Raw genomic sequence first — 14,960 nt, forward strand, 5'->3', positions numbered from 1 at the left:
CTTCAGTCCGCTAGGATGGCGCAGAGCCGGCCCTAATGCTCTGCACTTAGATTTGAAAGCACGTTCACGTGTCTCCTGGCACTTCAGCCTCATGACACTCCTGGGAGTAACTTCCTCCAGTCCTTCGTGGGTGAGAACCGAGGCTCTGGGAGGCGAGGACACTTTCCCAGAACTCACTGGAAAGCGGCCTGGCCAGGATTCCCCTCCGAGCCCAGCACTCTCCTCCTTACCCACCTCCAAGTACCTTTGGAACTTAATCCAGGCTGCCTCCTGCACGCTTGGTTCGGGGTGTCATTACAGATGCATTCATCCGAGGCTAGATTCCTGCGTGTAGGTCTGAGGGTGCTCTGTCTCCACTGCCCAACCCCATCCCCAGGCGAAAGCCCTGCCCCATCGAGGGGACCCCATTGCCTGACCCAACCTTACTCTTTTCCGCAGCCCCGCCTTCTGACCACAGCTCGGGGTCCAAACCCTGGCCGCACCCCTTTCCCCAGCCCCATTAGCCCCGCCCATCCCGGCCCAGGCCCCGCCCCCACTGCCCCTACCTTTGCAAGCCTGGCAGTGCGGGCCCAGGCGCTGACCTGGCCCAGAGGTTTTGAATGGAAACAACTTCAGTGGTTGGGAGTTTGAGGGGGAAGGGAGTCCCTGAGCTCCCACAGTTCTGAAACCCAGCCCCAGGGAGGCAGGGAGAGAGCCTGAGGCGGGACAGGAGGGGAGGGCGTGGGAGTGAGGGTGAAGGTGGGCGCCGCCGGGCCTCTGGCGCCTCACCTGGTTATCCTGCGCGCCTCCAGGTGGCTCGGGGAGTCTCTCCGGCGCTTCCGCATGGGCGAGTAGGACCTCCGCCTCTGACGCGCTCGCTCGCGCTCCCGCTGCTGCGAGTCCTTCTCACCGTACTTGGGGTCCCGCTCCCTGAGGGATGCGGAGGGATTACTGGGGAGCTGGCCCTGGCCTGGCTTCCTGCGCCAGGGGGTGGCTCGCTTCCTGTCCCCGAGGCCCTCCACCCACGTGGGGCCGGCCACAGGATCTGCACCGGGCAGGGGTGGGGCCGGGGGGCTGGGGGGAAGCTGACGCGGCTGTGGACAGTCTGCGTGGGTGGGTACTGTGGGGGTGGGCCGGCGTGTGCAGGTGTCAGCCTTTGAGGGTGGGCAGGACAGGGGCGCGGGGGCTGCGGGGACGGGGATTTGAGGTGACACAGGCCCTGGGGCGGAAGAATTGGGGGCTCGGGTGTGGGTGTGTGAAGGGTATGGGTGTGAGTTCTGGGCTGCGGCCGTAGGAACGTTTGAGGTGGGGGGGTACGCTAGGACACAGGGATATATATATATATATGGGGCCTAAGCTGCCGCTCCAGCTAAGATAAAGGGGGGACTACAGGAGTATTTAGTCATCATTCTATTCCTACTCTGGCAGGGTTTGACCTAAAGGGAATAGGGGCGGGGCTTGGGGACTCGCCGCTGAGGGGCCTCTGGGAGGCGGGGCCTACTCCGAGGGGTGGGGCCAGCGCCTGGGGGCGGGGCCGGTACCTGCTGGGGCTGTAGCGGGAGTAGCTGGGGCTGCGGCGGGATCGAGAGCTTCTGCTGGGCGGGCTCCTCTTGCCAGACTTGGAGGAGTAGCTGGGTGAGCGCGAGTAGGACCTGGAGGAGAGTGGGTAGCCTCTGAGGAGCCTGCTGAGCTCCACCAGGGTTGCCCAGGATGTCTGCCGGTCTCCAGTCTTTTCCCTCCTGGAGGCCAGGCAGAGGAAGCAGGCCCTTACTGGGGAATGAAGTCCCCTCCCTTTCTGGTGGTTAATAATAATAATAGGGACAGCTTCCTCTCGTTGAGTTCTTAGCTACCTGGCCACTTATTAGCTGTGTGACCTTGGGCAGGTGGTCTCTCTTCTCTGAGCCTCATCTGCAAAATGGGGGTAATAATAGCACTTACCCTGTAGAATTCTAGATTCGATGAGTAAATTACGGTACATCACTTTATCGTATTGACGCAGAGCCAGCACACAGGAAATATTTGCAATGCTGTATCTGCGTTATCATATTATATCTTCCACTCTGTGCCGGACGTTGAACTAACGCATTGGGTGCATTATCTCATTTAATCCTCAGCACATCCTTGGTTTAGGTGCTACTGTCAACCCTGCTGTGTGTAGGGGGAAACAGAGGCACAGAGAGGTGATATAATTTGCTCAAGGTCACTCACCTTGGAAGGGACTTGAACCCAGGCCTGTTTGGCCATCAAGTGCTCTTGACTCCTGTTAGGCTACATTGTTGCGCATCCAAATACATACTGTTATGGTCCTTCCAGTCCTCTTCCCACTCTGCTAACGCCTCCCCCTTTTAGAGTTCCTCCGCCAGTTTCCCAGGAACATCTGCCCTTCTTTCTCATCACCCTACAGTCAGGCTGTCAAATAAGTTTCATCTCATGTGTGCTGGGAGCGGTCTCCTAGCGGTGACCGTGAGCTGAGAGGGACTGCTCGGCTGAGTGTGTTCGGGGGGAAGAGCGCCGTGACTGATCAGCGGTGTCTGCTATGGGCACGGGAGGTAGGGAGACTCTCTCACGCTCTACTTTTGTAGCTTTTCCTCAAGAAAACGAAACTGTTTCCCCTCAATTCTTCTTGATGTGAAAAGGCTTGCTATGGCCTGCCTTCCCCTAGCTGTTCGTTAGGTGCTCCCTGCTGTCTTTGGCATCCTGACCACCAGGCCCCTTAAACACGGCCCCTGGGCTCTGAGCTTCCACGCCGCCCAGGGCGATGCAAGGAGTGCAGGTGAGGAAGAGCTTCTCCAGGCTCCAGGCCCCAGCACAGTGTCCGGCTATGGCCTGCTCCTGCCAACTAGCTCTTTGGCTGTTCGCTGAAAGATCCGTAAGAAAGAGTCAAGATGAAACACACTTTTGGACCCTTTCAAAGGACGCCAGGCATTTCTGTCCACCCCGCCGCACAGCGCCCTCTTTCGGTGGAGCTGTGGGAGCCAGTTTTCACGCACTGACACATCACAGGAACTGCTCTGCTCAGCAACTGGTGCAGTTACTGTCTTTTTTGTTACTGATGTCACAGTTGGTGGAGCGATGCCCCTTTTTGCTTTTTCTGTCTGGGAGCTCAGGGTGGTAGCTGCAGCCCACCCCCACACAACTCCACAAAGTAGACGTGCCTTTAGGACTTCACCTTTCTCGTGACTTCATCTTATTTCTCTCCTTAGTCCTCCTCTTAGTCTGATTTGTCCTATTTATGTCACTCGGTCATAGTGAATATTTCTATCAGCTGCCTGGTCTCCTCTTTGTGAATGAACTGGTCTTGAAGTAACCAGCCAGCTAAGCAACTGTTTCGTTTGATTGTTTTGATTCTATGGTTACAGAAAAGGAAGCGCAGGGCTGCTCCTGGGAATTCCTGTTTGCGGAGGAAAGCGGGACGCCCCGAAGCCACGGGTTGGTTAGACTGGCTGGAATCTTCCAGTTCCTGAGATCTCGTGTCTGCTGCCTTATTATCCGATATGAGAAAATCAGTCACAAACACCAACCGCTACTGTAGCTGAGGGGCAGAATGCAAAAACGGGGACAAGTCTTCTTCTTCCTGTACCCACACCCCTTGAGCTGGGACTTTGCAGCCCCTCCCACTAAGAGGGGCACCCCTTGCATCCGGATGGGTCTCTGTGACTTGCTCTGGCTAACAGGATGGCAGAAGGGGTGTCACGTCCACTCCGAGCCTAGGCCTCAATGGCCTTGCCCAGCGCTGCCGTGTCCCTCCGTCTCTGTCCCTCCTTGCACAACCCCCCTCTCTCAGAAGCTTGTCATCTCCATGTGAAGGAGCCAGGGCAAGCCTGCTGGAGGGTGAGACACCGCAAGGGGCAAACCGGCCAGCCCCCAGGCAGCCCGCCAGCGGATGGAAGACACCTGTGTGAGCCCCAGAGAGACTGAAGAACCACTTAGCTGAGCCAAACCCGAATCGCTGACCCACAGCATCAGACATTAAATAAACACTTGTTTAAGGATGCTAGGTTCGGGGGTGATTTTTTTATGCAGCAGAGCTAACTGACACACAGAGCCAGTGGAGCTCATCCCTATGCCAATAGCAACAATAGTAACTGGTATTCAGTATAGTCCGAGTATTGCTCTCAGCGCCTCGTAGTTCTCAGAACAATCCTTCAGGGTGAGTATTGCTACTGTTTTCACTTTGCAGATGAGGAAACCGAGGCCCAGGGAGATGAACGGAGGCCCAAGGCCACCAGCTAGTACTGGGTAAAGGGGCACCCAAGCTCCAGTCTGTCTGACTCCCCTCCCCCCTGGGTCCCAGGACATCTCTGGTCTCCTCGCCAGCTCCCCGAGGAGGAAATGCTGCAGAGCCAAGGTCCACACCGCACTCACCTTTTCCCAGAGGAGGTGGATCGGCTCCGGGTGGACCTGGGGGAGGCCCTGGGGTTGGGGGACCGGGAGGAGTGGCTGGAGGAGCGGGTGCTGGCATAGGAGGAGCTGCGGGAGCACCCTCTCATGGGGGAGCTCCGGGCTGGGGAGGGGACCGCACTGGACTTCTTCACCTCGGCGCAGCCCAGGCATGGCGACTGCGGTCCTCTGCGGAGGGAGAGCGTTTGTTAGTGCCGGCCCGCCCCTGGTGCTCACCGCCCTACGCAGCCCTCTCCCCACCCCTTTGCATCCTACCTCTGGAAGGGGCTCCTAGGCCTCCGGTGGTGGAGTAGAGACAGTGGGACACATCCCCCGGGTAGGGGGTATTTTGGGTCATGGGGCAGGGGCATGATGGGACAGACGATCAAATCGCATGCTGGGAGATTTACCGCATTTTGCCGTATATAACATGCACCCACGTTTTCGTGGTGCCTGGAGCCATGCCCGGCCCCTGCTGGGTTCTCAGTCAGGAAGTGCTCATTTGCATTGGGCCAGGGGTCAAGTGCAAATCATGTTAGTATGGTTTCAGGGTTCATCGCGACCTGGCCATCATCTGTGCACCCGTCCAGGCTCAGCTCTCGGCACGCCCTGCTCTGGACTCTGGTCCCAGTAGACTATCCGTCCCTCCTGGAGTGTGCTTGTCCCCTCCCTTGTGTCCAGGCCTCAGAACGTTCCCCCTGCCGGCAACCCTTGTGACCTGAAAACTCCTCGTCTCGGTTCAGGCGCTAGTTCGACCTCACCTCTCCAGGGAAGCCCTCCCTGGCCCCCTGAGGTCTGGCTGGGGGGCCTCCAGTATGCCGCCCCAGGCCCCGCTCTCAGGCCTCCCTCAGCCCAGGGACTGCCCTTGGTCTCATAATTGTTTCTTCCTCCCGCAGACACCGAGCTCCTTGGGGACAGGACTCCCGTCCCTCTGGACCCTGTGTCCCAGCGCCAAGGACAAAGCCTGACACATGTCACATGTGTCCTAGGTTGTCAGTGAACAGAATAAACACTTTGTGACTCCGAGTGTCCCGGACGCTCGCATCATCTCCCTTCAGAGGCATCATCTCCCTGGCCCCCCCCCGGCCTCAGGGGGCTGGCACACCTACTCACCATCCCAGTGCACAGAGAGGGCTCAGGAGGGCAGGCCATTCACCCAAGGCCGCCCGGACGCCCAAGCCCAGATCTGTCCAGTGCCGCAGCCCATGGCCTTGGTGCCTCGCCAGCACCCCCCTCCCCCAACTCCGGGCTGACGCCTCTTCCACTCAGCCCTCGGCTCCCAGCTGACAGGACAAAGGTGCCGTAGACTCAAGAACAGGTTCTATTTCAGAGTGAGAGGCTGGGGCTCAGTCACTCAGTTCGGCTGTCCCCGGAGAGCGAGTGACGCGGGTGACTGCGAGGGGCCCCTCGGGCTTGAGCTCCAGTTCTGGGGGCAGGTCTGTGCTTGAAGCCGGGTGTTGGCCCTCATGAACGGTTTCTCAACCACTCCAGGCCTCAGTTTCCCCGTCGGCTAAAATGGGGTCATGACAGCACCTGTCCCCTAAAGGTTTGGCGAGGAGATAAGGAAGACGGTTCAGGGAAAGCACCTGGCGTGTACCTAGCATGGAGTCTCGGGCTCCGTAAACATTAGCTGCTGCTATTGCTGCTGCTGCTGCTGTGGCTAGCCTCAGTTTCTCTTGCACGACAGCAGTATATCAGCAGACACGTGGCCCTGCTCTCCCGTCTGGGGACATCACTGCCCGTTCTTAGAGACACTGACGTTCGCTCTGGCCCGGCCCTGGCCCCCAGCCAGGCTTGAGCGGGAGCCGAGGCCAGGGGTGTCCTGAGCAGACACACCACAGGCCGCGTCTATGTGTGGACACCAAGCGGTCGGTCTGGGACTGAGGTGGCTCTGTGCTGGGGGGAAAGGGCGCTCTGTCCTTGAAGACAGCATCGCTGCCAAGGCTGAGAGCAAAGCCACTGAACGAATGGCACAGAGCAAGTGCTCAGCCAAGTGCGGTAGCTGATATTGTGACAGCACCCTCGGTGATTAGCATTTTGTTGTGGTTTCCTGAGTGACAGAGTAAGGAGGTGATGAAACGGCAGAATCACAACTGTCTCATAAGTGGCTGCGTGGAGGCATTTTCTGCGGGAAAACCGCGTCTAGCAAGTGTGTTCAATGGGCAAAAAGCTGAGACGTCTCCCTGTTCTGTGATAGCCTGACCTCCCTCGGCCCGACACCATCCCATGGGACGGACACCCACACCCACACACAACTTCCCACATCCCCGCCAGAATGGCATGCTTGTTACAACTAATGGACCCGTGTGGACACGCCAGGGTCAGCCCCAGTCCGCAGTTTACAGGCGGGCTCACTCTCGGTGGTGTCGGCCGCATGGGTTCTCACACGTGTGCACACACACGTGCCCACTGTCACTGTCTCACACAGGGCGGTTTCGCTGCCCGGAACCTCTGCTCCGCCCACTCGCCCCCCCCCCCCGGCACGCGCCACCCCCCGCCCCCCCGCAAGCCCTGGTCCGTTCCTGGCTCCAAAGCGCCGCCTTTTCCAGAACGTCCTAGAGTTGGAACCACACAGTGGGTAGCCTTTCCAGACGGGCTCCTTTCATGTTGTAAAATGGTTTTAAGGCCCTCCATGTCTTTTCATGACTTAATAGCCCATTTCCTTTGAGCTCTGAATAATATTTCATTGTCTGGATAGGCCACAGATTATTTACCCATTCACCTACTGAAGGGCACCTCGGTTGCTTCCAAGTTTTGGCAATTACGAATAAAGCCGCTATGAAAACATCCACTGCGGGTTTTTGAATGGACACAGATTTTCAATGCATGGGGGTAAATACTGTGGTATGTGTTTCAATGGCAGTCACTTTAAATGAATTCAATGTTAGACCTTCCCCTGAGATTATTGGTGAAGACAACATCTGTTTTTTGTTTTTTTTTTTCCTGGCCCAGCCTCCACTCCTCCTCCTGATATCCCTACCCTGGCTTTTCCTCCAGAGAACCAGCCCTCCCTCTATTTCAGTGGATGTGGGAAGACTCTACTCATTAGCCCTTATGGTGGCATAGGGCAAATGCTAACCAAGAACACAGCATCCCCTGGGCCAAAGTGATTGGTCCAGGGTGGGCCAATGGCCCACGCTGGGCCAAGCAGAACCAATGAGCGCCTGCCCTGATAGTTGGCTGAAATTTGGGAGAACAAGGCGTTTTCCTTCCGTTGGCTGGCTGCACTAACAGAATGTTAGCAGGGTGGCACATTTGCCAATGCTTTGGGAGGGTCTGCTTGAGAACTGGAGCCAAGAAAGAAGGAAGCAGGGCTGAGAGATGTAACAGGAAAGACAGATTCCCAAGGATATATTTTTTTGAGCCCCTGGATCCAGCTGTACCTGAAGCTGAATATCCTTGGGTTTTTTTTTTCAAAAACGTGCCAATTGGAGTTGAGTTTTCTCCCTCTTGCAAATAAAAGACTCCTGGGTCAGAGCCCGGTGGGTGGTGCAAGGCAAGGGGGAGAGACGGAGACAGTGGAGCTACGGTGAGACCCCCTCCTCCTGCCCCGGTGTACTGACCTTGGCTCTCTGCCCCTGCTGGTGGGGGAGAGACTCTCCAAAGTGGTCCCCTTGTTCTGGGGTGAGGAGGTGGTGAAGGAGTTCCCTGAATCAGAGGTGTTGCCGCTGTTGAGGTCCCGGCTCTTGCTGAGCTCCCCGCTGGGGCTCCCCTTCTCCTGCCCCCGAGACCTGGTCGAGCTGATCTGCGTGGAGGGCGGCGAGGAGGTGTCGTTGCCTGAGTCGTACTCCTGGGAGCGTCCTCGGGAGGTGGCGAGCGGGCTGGCTGTTTTGGTAAAGAGGTCAGCAGCAGACCCCGACCCAGTGATCTGAAAGCAAAAACACCCGTTGGATGCTGCTGAGCGCCGGGCCTGTGGGCTGCGTCTAAATAACCTAGAAATGTTTACCATCATGATGCACTGTAACGAAAGGAAAGAGAGAGAGAGGAGAGGAGAGGAGAGACGCCAAAAAACAAAAGCACAAATTCCTGAGAGAGTACCACAGAAAGGAGATTTTTCTTTACCCCCTGCTAGGATAACGGGAAGATTTTAGGTATCATGCAGAGAAAAAGCATGCGATCCAGATTAAACAAAAGAAAAAGGAAATTATACAAAATTTAATTTCTAATGAATTAACTCAAACCAAAGAGGCAACTTAATAGAAGGGGGGAGGGGGTGTAAACACCCTTAACCTAAAACAATAATAAAAATAAAGGAAGGGGAAGGGGAAAAAGAAATGGAGCTATGGGCCTGAAAAAATATATCTTGAAACTTAAAAAAAAAAGATATAAAGCCAAAATTTTAAAACTTCAACCAAATTCTCAATGAATTGGATTTTTTTTTAAATAAGAAGTTGCCTGGATAGAACCCTACACAAATATCACATGGGGAAAAGAAATGAAATAAAGATGAGCTTTTTAAAAATATATATATATATAATGTCAAGGCCACAAAATGACATTTTAGTAGCTGTCAATTAAAGGGGAAAAGAAATGGGGGCGGGGACAAAAAATGGCAGTCAAATAGTCTGGCTGAAAACAAAGAAACAAAAAGCTCACTACGGAGACGGAGTGTGTCCTCTCCCCCTGGAGAAGGCAGCTAAGGCTCTCGAGTGGCTTCTAATAAATTCTCTCATGTCTTTGCGGATTTCATCCACTTACCAAGCAAGAACTCCTCCTTTAGTAGGTAGGTAAGGTGTAAGAGAAAGGGAAGAGCGGGCAACGTGAGTCCATCATTAGAGTCGCAAATGACAAGAAAAAACACACACCTTTCTGCACACCCTCACACGGGGCCCTGCACTGTGCGTTTGGGTCCTGCGGTGTCCTGGACAGGGGAGGCCTCGGTTCCGTTTGGTTTCCTCAGGGAGGGGACCTCCGGCCATCGACACTGACCTCGTGCCAGCCCCTCCGTGCCCAAGGTGGATCAAGAAACCCTCGCTGAAAGTGCAAGTGGGGGCTAGAGGTTGCATCTGTCTAGGTGTCAAGATCAAGGCGACCCGGGGAGGGTGTGCTTGCCACAGAGGGCTTTGGGAGGGACTTGGAGAGCTGGCTTTGGGGTGACCGGGAGTGAGGAGGGGCTCCCGGAATCCTGCTTGGGGCTGACCTGGGACAGGTAAAGGAGCACAGGAGGAGATGGAGGGCCCGCCCTTGGGAGGACCGTGGCGTGTGCAGAACCACAGCGCGTGGTTTTGTTTAAACGTTCCAACGAGTCTCACGGCTGGGATGCCACCGGGTGCGGTTTTCCGGCCCCCACCAACAGTGCCACGCGTACCTGGCTGTGGCAGGAGGGGCCCTGGCTCTGGGCCCCCTCCAATGACAGCCATCCCCATGGGGCAAGAAACCTGTGGGTCCGAGGGGGCACGACCCCAAGACCACCTCCCTGAGACTGCTCTCTGGTGCCTGAGATCCCAGGATGCTGTTTAAATGGCCCCTGAGCCCCACCAGGGTCTCCTCAGGCTCATCCCTGGCCCTGTTCCCCCAAGGAGTAGATCGTGTTTCTAGACGCACACTCCCAGGTCCAAGGGGGCCTCTTGGGACGGAACCAGGATGTTCAGGCGTAGGTGTCCCCCCGCACATTGGTGCCGGTTGGTGTGAAAGGTGGGGAGGAAGGGGACAGGCTGGGCCGTGGGAGTAGGTCTCCCCCACGCTGCCACGCTGTGGCCTGGCCCTCGGAAGGGGCTGGGGCTTTAAACTTAAATCTCGCTTTCAGATAATTTGGAAGGGACGCTCGCCAAGACAGGAGAACAAGTTTCATTTCAGTCTGCTGGCTCGATGGACACTGCACATTCAGACAGAGTGTGTGGGCTTCCTTCAGACGCTTGCCCGGGCCCCCCAAAAGCTGGAGCAGGCCTCACCATAGAGAGCCTGCCTGCTCCCCACTTTATCTCTCGCGCTGTGGGCCTGAAGGAGGGAGGGGCTTGTGGCATTTCTGCCTTCTCCGCAGGTGGTCCTGAAGGCAAGAGACCTGGACTTGGGAACTGGGAGGATAACAGCGAAAACCCAGGCAGCTCAGGGTGTCACCTCCCGCGCAGGGGAGGCAGGGCCCCCTTGTGGGTCCTCCCGGGAGGCTTTGCGCACAGACCAGGGGATGGTCCCGCTCTGCCAAGTTCTACCCAGCGCAGCTGCTGCCTGCCCTGCTTGGGGTCCTGGCTAGATTTACTTTGGGAGAAGGGACCACCTCTGTCAAGAGGAAGGGAGCCCCATGCCAGGCAGCTAGACGCTGGGACGCGAGCTCGCAGGCTGGGGCTCAGGCCAGGGATGGGCTCAGAGCATCTTTGCCTCAGAGATGGTGAGTGTTCGGTGGCCAGGACGTCACAAGTGAGTCAGGAGGCCGTTCTCGGAGGGATCCGGGCTCAAGTGCAGGGACCCTGAGAACAAGGGTTTCCCGTATCTCCCAGAAACGTGCTCCCTGGGGGCATCCAGGCTGGGCCCCTGTCTCCCCCCGCCCCTGTTCCCTGCCTCAACCACTAAGTTCAAATGACTGGCCCCGGTGCATCATGGGTCCCCATGCACAAAGACGTCACCGGTGGGAGGCCGCTCGGGGCTGGTGGATGGAGAAGGGGACTTTTCTTTCCCACCTTCTCAACCCACACCCTGAGCGCACGGGGACATCTGTGTCCCTGCCCGACCACAACCGATATCCACACGTAACTCGTGTGTTCAGCACTGGGACTTCTGCGTGGCCTCGCGCTCTCCCACCCTCGCCAGGAAAGGGAGGAGGTACAAGCACTCCTGACGCGTGTGCACTGGGCGGCCCCGGTGCCTGAACACACGAGCCTCTCCTGCTTGTTTGAAAGGCCCGTTTCTTGGGATGAATCTGAATCCTTTGACCTGGATGACAATGTCCTTTACAGCCCCACCCTGTGTACTCCACACAGCCTCACCTCTTCCTCGCACCCCGCCCTGGCCCCCCACAACCTTAAGCTGACCGGTTAGAGAGGGTGCTCTCGGTTCTGCCGCCGCATCTCACTTTCTCAACCACAGGCCATTGGTACGTGCCGTTTCCTCTGCCTGGAAGAGTCCCCCCCGTGTCTCACTTCACGTGACTAAATGCATTCATTCTCCTCTAGAAAGCCTCCCTTGGTCCCCAGGCCAGAAGAGCACAAAACTCTCTCATTCATTCATTCACTCATTCATTCAACCTTTCCTTCATCCACTCATTCAAAAGTGAGCGGCATCTCTGTGCCACATACTGTCACTCAGCGGGGCAAATGCTGTTCACCGCCTGGCTCTCCACCTGGGCGGGGCGTGCTGAAGGCAGGGCCCAGACACGGCTGCTTCTGGGTCGCACCCCAGCACCCACCGTGCCTGCCCCAGAGCAGGGGCTCAGCAAATCTTGCTGAGTGAACACAGCTGCTCCACAGGCCCCGGGAAGCCTGGGCTTGGGTGGCTGGGCCCATCCTAACTCAATTTATTGGCTCGGTGATCGGGCCCTGGCGAGTCCCAAATTGAGTGGGCGCCAGCTTTGGGAGGCTGATGGATTAAAAGGAGTGACTGGCTTCCATCACACTCAAAACAGCTCTAGGACACTAGGTGGACCCTTGGTTGACGGTTGGGGTTGAGTCCCGGGGAGGGCCGGGTGTGTGAGCTCGGGACAGCCTCCAGGACCACGTCTCAGGCCCAGGCCTGTGGCAGAGAGAAGGAGTGCTTCCTGCTCTTGGTCCTGGCCATCCCAGACCCAGGAGGGCCTCGACCTCCAGATTCTCAGCAGCCAACGAACGAATGAGCGCTGCAGTTAAGGGGAGACGCCCTCCGGGCGGGACCAGCTGTGCGGGCCTCCTTGCTTCTTTCTCCACCCTCCGCTGTCCTGAAAGTCGGGGGGGAGGGGGGGAAACACGATCTGGTCTGGCGGTTGGCACACAGCAGGGCTGTGGGCCCCACACGGTGACTGGGTAGACATTTTAGGAAGGTGCCCCTCTCTGGCTAGACACACTAGAAAAAAATATACCTTTCTCTGGGCTGAAGCATCCCCACATAAGTATTCACAACCGGCCTGGTGAGTGAGGATGTGGGGGCGGGGTCTAATTCCAAGGCACAGGGCACCGCGGCAGAATATAGCATCCCTGGCAGATACCGAACACACAGTTCTTCTCGCTCTCTCTGACCTGTGGTGGGGGAGGGGGAGGGGGAGGGGAGGGAGAGGGAGGTACCCTGCAGACATTCATCCCTGCTTCTTTCAGCTGACCCCTATTTGGCTTTGGCTTTGCACGTCTTGATGGGCTCTGTCTCTATTTCCGGGGGACAGGAACATTTTAATAAACTCATTAGAGATGTCTGGATAGTTTAATGGCCTCTCAGCCCCAGACTGCACCTTCTCCAGAGCCTTCCGTCCACCCCACACAGAGAGGAGGAAAGACACACTGAAGGGAGCCGGAGACAGAACGTGTGGGTGTGTGTGTGTTGGGGGCTGGGAGGGTGACGGCGTGATGACTCACAGGAGACCTTCGAGTCACGGATGTCATGACAGGCAGACCGCAGAGGCCTCTGTCTCTGTCCCCTGCCCTCCCACCTCGGAGTGACCCTTGCTACCCAGACGCCCGCTCCGGCACGGAAGACGCCCACAGTGGCCCGCTCGACACTGACTCCACGGGACAGCGCCTGCCTGCTCCCCCCACGTCTCCTCGTTTAGATAACAGGCCTCTCAGAATCCACCTGGGAGAGCTCCTCTTCATCCCCTGGGAATTTCTCTCCTAGGCATGTAACCGCTCTCTGCCCCTTCAGTCCCAGCGTGGCTGCAAAACGGTGCCCAGGACACCCGCTGGGAGTTACCTGGACCCACTGTGGCCCAGTAACAGTGCTCTCGTGGGACCCGGGGCCCCCACTGAAGACCGGGAAGCCTCCCACCACAGCTCTCTCCACCACGGCTCTCTCCCCCACCCCCACTCCGACCCCTTCCTCCATCTTAGCCTTGACCTTCTGTCATGTCTTCACAGAGGCCTGCCTTTGGGTCTTGGCACGAAAATTCAGCCCCTGTAAGATCTGCTCAATCACCGAGGGAAATAGCGCTGGTCTTACTATGGGTTCTTCCGGAAATTCAGACAGGGATTTCTCAATTTGAGAAATTTGAGTGCTAGCAGTTTATTCCAGAGGGCACGTCTGTAGGGGCGTGGGGCAATGAGATGAGGGAGGGAGGGGCCCAGTAGAGGGCGTGTTACCGAGCCAGCGCCACGGAGGGCGGCAGGGGACGCTGCCGCCAGAGCAGAACCGGCCCCAGAGTTCGTCTTGTCCTAGGAGGGCAAAGGGAGGGAGCCCGCAGAGTCAGCCTCCACCCCCCACATCGCCCTGGGCCATGCTTTGTTTCACATATGCTTTCTTCAGCCCGCTAGGTGTGCTCGACCATCAATCTGAATCAACAGCCAACACTGTAGCATGGGGTGGCTCCCCATCACAACCCCGTTGGGGTTTGCGTCGAAAAAATAAGATCTTGCAACGCAGGGTCAGTGTCCCTGCTTGGCAGTCAGCGATCAGCTGGACAGTGATGCCAGCTGCCCCTCTGGACGGGGCCCGAGCTCCCCTGGCCCCGAGCCCCACGAGGGCCCTGCTGCTTGTCTCTTTTCGCTGTTTGGCCCCTGAGATGTCGAAGCCTGTGGCCCTCTCTCCTGAGTGTTGGCTGTTACCTCAGTCGCGCTGAGAGTAACAGATACAGCGCACCTGTGCGGTTCACCTCCCGCTTCCGAACCGCAGAGGACCAATGGCTCCACCGTCCCCGTCTCAGCCCTCCCAATCCCTGTCGGCCTTTGCCGGTGAGAGGGCCCAGGAGACCAGAGCCGCTGAGCCACACTCAGGCCCTGAAGCTATTACCAGCTCTCCCTTTGGGGTCAGGATTGGGGTCACGGGGTGTTTTTAAGGGCAAACTGCATTTCAGAAACTCCTGGCCACTGGGAAAAAGCAAACACGTATTTTCCCTTTATTCCTCTATCTCCCTCCAATTTTTTTTCCCTTTTGCACTCATAAACTTGCCTCATCTCCTTGTTCCTTAATATACTCGGTGTTAACACTTGAGTTTTTCTAATAAGTAATTAACCCCCCTTCCCCCCCACCCCCCCGCCCCACCACGAACTCCGGCTCCTGGCGTTTCACTGGGAGTCTCTCTCAGCCCTCCAGGGAAGCCAGCTCCGTTATTTATTGTTTTTGTCTCAAATCATTATTTAATCAAGAACGGGGGCCGGGGGGGTGGGGAGACAACCTCTCACTTACACTTTAAAATTTAATTTCAGCTGAATTCGGAGATCAAGAGGCAGCACGGCCTAATAGGTTACAAAAATACAATCAAGAAGAGAATTCCAATTAAACTGAACAAGTGCATTTACTGCGCTTCCGATGGCCCCATGGAGAGAGGCGGCTGTAACTTTTTTTTCCCCTCCCTGCCAGATGGGGGACTGGAAATTCTCGTGTGAGCACGGCGCTGCGTGGCGGAGCGCTTAGCTAGAGGGCTCTGGTTATTTCCGTTAAAAAATCCTTTGGTTTCACAGAGACATTAAGTTTATTTCGCTTGCTGTTGTTCATCTTCCTTTGCAAACTAATTAGGAAGACGGCAGGAAAAGGGATTCATTGGCCTGTTGGAA

General features: G+C 56.9%; 1 protein-coding gene across 1 annotated transcript in view; it reads right to left on the reverse strand.

Moving 5' to 3' along the window:
- SRRM4 (serine/arginine repetitive matrix 4) overlaps positions 1 to 14,960 on the reverse strand; it is a 136,854-nt gene that overhangs the window by 6,099 nt on the left and 115,795 nt on the right. Inside the window, exons 9-12 of the mRNA XM_045846134.1 lie at positions 7,923 to 8,227; positions 4,345 to 4,548; positions 1,521 to 1,631; positions 769 to 909 (exon numbers count right to left, since the gene is read on the reverse strand). Of these exons, the coding sequence (XP_045702090.1) occupies positions 769 to 909; positions 1,521 to 1,631; positions 4,345 to 4,548; positions 7,923 to 8,227 (761 nt within the window). The remainder of the gene's footprint in view (positions 1 to 768; positions 910 to 1,520; positions 1,632 to 4,344; positions 4,549 to 7,922; positions 8,228 to 14,960) is intronic.

Source organism: Phyllostomus hastatus, unplaced genomic scaffold (genome assembly GCF_019186645.2).
Source record: "Phyllostomus hastatus isolate PE091 unplaced genomic scaffold, TTU_PhHast_1.1 phas_contig_1162, whole genome shotgun sequence".
Classification (NCBI taxonomy): Eukaryota; Metazoa; Chordata; class Mammalia; order Chiroptera; family Phyllostomidae; genus Phyllostomus; species Phyllostomus hastatus.